The sequence below is a fragment of the Schistocerca gregaria genome, unplaced genomic scaffold (assembly GCF_023897955.1).
Source record: "Schistocerca gregaria isolate iqSchGreg1 unplaced genomic scaffold, iqSchGreg1.2 ptg000599l, whole genome shotgun sequence".
NCBI lineage: Eukaryota > Metazoa > Arthropoda > Insecta > Orthoptera > Acrididae > Schistocerca > Schistocerca gregaria.
Window position 1 is genome coordinate 174568 of NW_026061988.1, and position 6606 is coordinate 181173.

Consider the following 6606-nt stretch of genomic DNA (forward strand, 5'->3'; position numbering starts at 1 on the left):
ACTATTTTCAGTAGTTTAGAAGTGTTATGGTATAGGTAAATGTCGCTATACATCTACAAAAGCTCTTTTTTGGGAGTAATGATACATGCTCTATCGGTTTGCTACCCTAGCTGATCAAGGTTCCCGGAACTCCTTACTTAAATAATTCCTGTCTATGTTTAGATTTTCTGCCTTAAATTCTAAATTTCTACAAGCGAGCATCCAGCGTGATCCCATTTGTCTATTGAAGTCATGGACACTTAGCTACTATGTCCTATTATTAGGCGTGATGAGCATTCTTATTGCTTCATGAATTCAATTAAAGGCATTATTGACAAGAATGAATTTTTGTTCGTTTTCTGTCTCTGTATCCTGGTTTCGAGCATCGCCTGCTCGCAATCAGATAGCAAATTAAAGATACCTCTCAAAAGAATCAAACTGGATCAACAGCAGCTTCAGGAAAAGATCAATTGCTTGAAGAATGGAACTTTGGCTCAGGTAGCTGTAGGCAAGCATATAGAACTCTTTCCAAATCTTGCACAGTATTCGCCTAAGGTGGACCTTCAAAATCGCTTAAACGTATGTAGACCGCCTCTTCAATGGGGTGCCCGTATTAGAATTTTTAACAGTCCGAGTCAAGAGAAAGATGCTAACCGCGTATAAACTCTAGCTTGAATATTACGGAGTAGTATCCCTCGGTCGGGAGAAGCAAGATTTTTTTGTTACTTTCGATACAGGCAGCTCGTACGTGGTTTTTATAATCAAACACAATTTATGTTTGTGTCAAACTAGACGAAACTAAATCTGTTTTTCAGGGCCTTTTGGGTTCCTTTAAGTGTATGCAAAACTGGAGGATGTGTTGGGAAAAATTTATATCATCCAGGAAACGAGTCGGTTGTAACCTCGAAGTCTGTGTCCATAACGTATGGAACGGGATACATGAAAGGATACGTCTCGGCGGATTATATGATATTGGACAATATAGGGTTTTATACTGGATTTATTTCAGCATACGAAATGGACGAGTTTTTTGCTGGCGTGAGCTTGGACGGTATCCTGGGCTTGGCGTACCCGTCAATTGGTAAAGGCAACATTAAGCCGGTGTTCGACGTTTTGATGGATGAAAATGTATTTTCTTACAACCACATTATTTTCTACCTAACTCACGTACCAGACGGATCTTTCATTCAATTCGGCGGAGACCTTGATCCACAACTCTATCGCGGCAAACTGTTTAGTATTCCTATCATCGAGAAGACTTACTGGACAACTGCTTTGAGTTCTATCGCTATCAATGAAGAAATAATAGTCAAGTACACGCCTAGAAACTCAAGATCAATTATTGACACAGGCACGAGCTTGATTGTGGGACCCAGGAGAGAAATTGAAATCATCGAATCGAGAATCGGTACCGTCAAGGGAGACTGCTCAAACTTGCATGAATTGCCGAACATTGGCTTCCAGTTTGGAGAGGGATCGCCTTACTTTTTCCTCACCCCGAAGCAATACGTCGTAAAAATTAACGACAGCTGCTTTTCTGCGTTTGCTAGTGTCGAACAAGACACACTTTGGATTTTAGGAGATGCCTTTATTCGCGGTTTTTACACAGTTTTCGACAGAGATACTGATGTGGTATCGCTCGCACCTATTATAGATAACCTCAATCCAGATACTGAATCTTATATTGTCGTATCTGGCGATCAATAATACTGAAATAAAGCAAAACTTTTTCTAAAACAAGCGATTTCTGAGCAACACTGACGTCCTACTTTTCTTCTTGGGCACATTGCTTTTGACCAGCGTATTCATATGATCCGTAATGCATTTTTGACAACTCTCTCTCGACTGCAGTAGAATTTTCAACCGCAGCTCCGCGCTTTTTTGAAAGTTAGCGTCAAAAACAGGTTCCTCCGTTTTTACGGGTTCTGTCGCCTCCGTTGGCACCTTTTCTGTCTCTTCTGAATCGAACGATTCGCACGAACCGCTATTTTCAGAAGCATGGTAGGTGGTTATTTGATCGATCGAAGCCAAGTATTGTATCAGCTCTTGATTTCTCTTCATTCTAACCTGATTGAGGGACCCGAGGTTTTCTAATGAACTACGCAATTCCTTGATAAGGTTACGCATCGTGTCTGGTTGGGGGTAGTATTTTAGCTGCTTGCGAAGATTTTGTACTAAAATGGACAGTTCTTGATTTCTGTTCCAACTGTCACTGAGCGAGCGAAGCAATGTCTTGTTTCTCTGGAGCAAACGAAGAGCCTGAGAAGCCAACTGTGCGCACTGCTGCTTAAGCTTTCGGTGACTCTTTCCCAGCAAAATTAGACCACACTTGGCTCTATAGAGCTGCTGCTGGAGTTGGTGCCGCTTAGGCGCACCCCTGTTCATTGAATAGCCGCTTTTGTTTTTTTTTGGTGGACGAGGTGATAATAAACGTTGGTCAGAGATAAAATTAGAATTCAAACTGGCAATGACAACGTGCCAGACAATAGAAGAGAAAAGAATTTGTAAAAAAAATCAAACTCGTCAAACAGTCTTTGAAATGTTGTGTTCATATTTTTTATGAGCAAAGTGCGTTGACATCACGCAACCCTTCTTCTTCAGACCTGATTTGTTTGCTAAATGAAGGCAGATAAAGCCTCCAAATTTGAAGCAAAAATTTTTTGTGGCTACACCGAAACATAATTCTGTTGCGCGCAAATAGCTTCTAAATGTAAGGGCAGATAAATGACTTTTAAACACCCTAAACACTGGTGATCTGGCTATCAAAATACTAAGTCACTTTTAGCAGTAGGGTAAAAAAATAATGACGTAGTTCTTATAAAAAGAATTTGACAATAATTAATAATTCAAATTTCGAATAGAATAATTCATCATTAAAGGACAGAGTGCAGATTTTTCTATTTTGAAACAGGATTCCTAATAGTAATTAAACGGTATCGTGAATTCTAGCAAAAAATTTTTCTTGTAGATAATTAACATTCATTTAGCTCTTATCATCGTCGTAAATTTAGGTGCCTAGGTCAGTTCAATGTTGCCGACCTTAAGTGATTTGCTCGTCTTTGACAGTTTTTATTTAGCGAGCTATTTAAAGAAAGCTGAATCATGCTCGAATCGGTAGGGGGTAACAACTCTGTAATTTTTTTGGTTTAAGTTGGACCACATTAAAATTCGCAGCTATTTCTCGTATGTATATAAACAATAAAGTCCCTCGTCAAACACTCAAGTGTCTGAGCTTAGTAATTGTATAATTGCTATATAAGCTTACTAACGTTTAACTTCACAATGTGCAATCAAGACAGCAAAAAGCATATTGGATACTATTTTGAGGCCGATATGTACAAAAAATTTTTGCACATATTTAAGAAATGCCATATGCTGGACAAAAGCAAGAAAAATCATATCAGTAATTTATGTAAATTACAATTACTTGTTTAGGCTATTCTGATTCATCCTAAAAAATAGACTCAAAACCCACAGATTGGTTGGTCAATAGTCACACATTCTGCTAGATTATTTGCTTTAAATTCTAAGTATTTCTAGGCTTCGATTTTGATGCAATCCACTATAATGCGGCATTCATTCATTTCCTCTTGCACATCAAGAACAAATGCACCTATGATTATATTCAGGCTATCAAGCTTCGTTTTACAGCTTCAGAGTTTCAAAAACGTCTAAACCAGTCTTGTCATTCCTACTGACCCTGAAGGTTAAAAAATCCAATCGAGGGCCTGTTCCTCAGACCGACTTGGTATTTGTAGAAAGATAAATGCACATCTTAAAACAACGATAAAAACTGCAAATTTTTATGTGTGCTAAGTTCAACATGGCCAGCACAGATAAACACGGGGACCGTTTTGTGGGCATGTGCACCTATGCACTATCATATGATAGTGTTCTATATGCTGAATGTATATAAAGACCTGACATAATGTCGTGGCTCGTTCGGTGCATTTATAGACAGGCAAAATCGTCAGAAGGAGAAGTGTTGAAAAAAAAGCAAAACAATTACCTATACTTGCCGAGATCAAAACTGATGAATAGAGAAAAATCTATTATCTAAAAAGTAACAAAAAAGGCAACAAACTCTGTATATCATATGGACGAGTAAAATTTGTGAATTCAGATGGATTTTTGAAATATAGAAACAATGTTCTTATAGAAGAGAATATGTGCATTCAGAATGACTCGGATCTACAAAAACTAATAACACAGTTCTTGAAGTTCGGCGGTAATTCTGAGAAAAGATAGCAAAATAAGCAGACTTCACCATCTCTATTCGTGGTAAGAGAGAGATAAAATGCATGTTATCTTATTCTGAAGGTTCAAACTCTTGGTAATTTTTTGTGCATTTGAAAGCTTGGCTTTAATACATTCAGACTACATTCTACAGTCCTTGTAAACCTGCTATCGTTATTTAAAAAATTCTCTAACTCTAGAAAAGAGATATTTGTCTGGTGCATATTGTTGTATGCATTTCTTTCGTAAATATGGAAATCATAAATTGGTTGAAAGAAGGAGTAGCCTTGTTAGAGAGAGAGTTCGTTAAGTATGGCTTGATTGACCCAAGCAAACACACGTCCGGAAAAACAGTTATTTCGCCCACGAGTTCTTCAGAGAAGGTAGATATCCAGGAAATAGTGCAGCCTGGGCCCGAAGGCAATTCCAATTTGTTATTCGAGAGGGATAAAAAGAAAACATGTGAATCTAAAGAATTAGTGTCTGATTCGAAACCGGAAAAGTTTGAGGTAACTGCCTACAAAACAAATACTCAACTCAACAGCTCCGCATCACCTGATCTAGATAACGTTGATTCAGATGACTATGGGTGGCCTCTCGAGCTGGTTCTTGTGCGTCATGGACACAGCGAAGGAAATGAAGCCGTCAACCGATCCTCTCGAAACGACTTATCTGCCTACACGCCTGAATTTAAAAAAAAGCACTCTTCGACTTACCGTCTCACGGACAAGGGAATCATGCAGGCTCAAATTGCTGGAAAATGGATTCGTGAAAACATTGGAGAAGTGTTTGATCGGTATTAGTACGTCTCTTATACAACGAAAAAAAAAAGAATGTTCCTACTAAGAAAAGAACTTTCTGTGTTCACATATTCAATGCACTGTACCATTGCAGTACACATATGTATGAATGGGGACTAAATGTATTCGAAACTCTTTCTGACCTTTCTCTATTGGTTATAACGCGCATGTGGCAATTTTTTCCATATATCTCTGCCTACAATGTACGTACGTTCAAACATATTGCTGGTTAATATTTCCCTGTACGCGCAAGAACAGCACGAGCGAGTATGTTCGAGCTATGGAGACGTCCGCATACTTAAACTTACCCAATGCTAAGTGGTACACGGAGATTGTGCTCCGAGAGAGAGATAAGGGATGGCTTGACAATACCTCACACGCGGATAAGAAGCATTTATTTGCTGATGAGTTGGAACGCCGAAAACGGGATGCTTTTTTTTGGGCACCTCCGGGCGGTGAAAGCCTCGCTAACGTTTGCATTCGCGTAGAGCATACCTTCGCCACACTTCGCCGAGAATGCAGCAATCAGAAAGTGATTATAGTCTGCCACGGTGAAGTTATGTGGGCTTTCCGTGTCCGCATCGAAAAATTAAGCCAGATTCGCTTCCATCAGCTCAAAGCATCTTCTGACCCTAAAGACCGGATTCACAACGCACAAATTCTCCATTATTCTCGTATAGATCCGGTCACCAATAAAGTATGGCCATACTTTAGGTTTATGCGAAGTAACTGTCCTTGGAACCAAGAATATTCATCTGGGTCTTGGATTGAATTCGAAAGGCCGACTTATACGAATGAAGAACTCATGAATTCGGCTCAGCTAGTTCCACGCTACGTCAACAGCGACTATTTAATCAACTTAAAAACTGAAGAGGAATCGGACCTCTGAAGGATGCAGGTTTGTCCACACAAGTTCACCGCTTCAACATGAATGGAAATAGAAATTATATAGAAATATCACCAAGGCGGTAGTAATTCGAAAGCAGATAAACGGAGTGCTTTCATCAAAAAGAAAGGTAATTAAAACAGCATTCGCCAGAGGTAACAGGGACCAAAAATTGAATGTATATCCTCCTGCGAGTACCTGATTTTTGCGTCTTTTTACTCGCGTGCTTCGGATAGAGACGTCAACAAGTAACCCTCGTCAAAAGAAAATTACTAACAGTTTTGGCAATCCAAGGCGCCTCGATCTAAGACAATATTAATTCAAAATAGGCAGCCTGTTAGCGCATCTTCTCACGACGCCTGGATTTTTGCCTAGTAAATTCTTGAACAAATATGACACAATAGAGCTATACACATTTTTAATATAGGCACTCCAATTCCCCCAACAATAAAAATGCAATCGTCAGATATTTTTTTTCTGCTATTCCATTCACCCGTATTCTGTTTGCCTTTTTCCCTGCGCCCTTCTGGTGAAGTCGGCCAATCAAACAAAAATTAATGCGTAATTCTCTCTACACCTCGAAAAGACGATTTCTGTCCTTCCTCTCTAACAGGTCGGCAGTACATCGCATTTCTCTCTTACAAATACAGAGAATTCGAGTATAAACAAGTTAACACGGCGCATATGTGACATATGTGCTTGAAA

General features: G+C 39.2%; 2 protein-coding genes across 2 annotated transcripts; both read left to right on the top strand.

Moving 5' to 3' along the window:
• LOC126316789 (pepsin A-like) lies at positions 1 to 2434 on the top strand. The gene is made up of 3 exons (XM_049992884.1): positions 1 to 558; positions 650 to 723; positions 795 to 2434. Exons 1-3 carry the CDS (start codon positions 289 to 291, stop codon positions 1684 to 1686), a joined length of 1236 nt encoding a protein of 411 aa, XP_049848841.1. The 5' UTR covers positions 1 to 288; the 3' UTR covers positions 1687 to 2434.
• Positions 2435 to 4262: 1828 nt separating this feature from the next.
• On the top strand, positions 4263 to 6399 carry LOC126316776 (uncharacterized). The gene is made up of 2 exons (XM_049992869.1): positions 4263 to 5017; positions 5274 to 6399. The coding sequence occupies exons 1-2, from the start codon at positions 4467 to 4469 to the stop codon at positions 5902 to 5904; spliced, it is 1182 nt and encodes a 393-aa protein (XP_049848826.1). The 5' UTR covers positions 4263 to 4466; the 3' UTR covers positions 5905 to 6399.
• Positions 6400 to 6606: the final 207 nt, after the last annotated feature.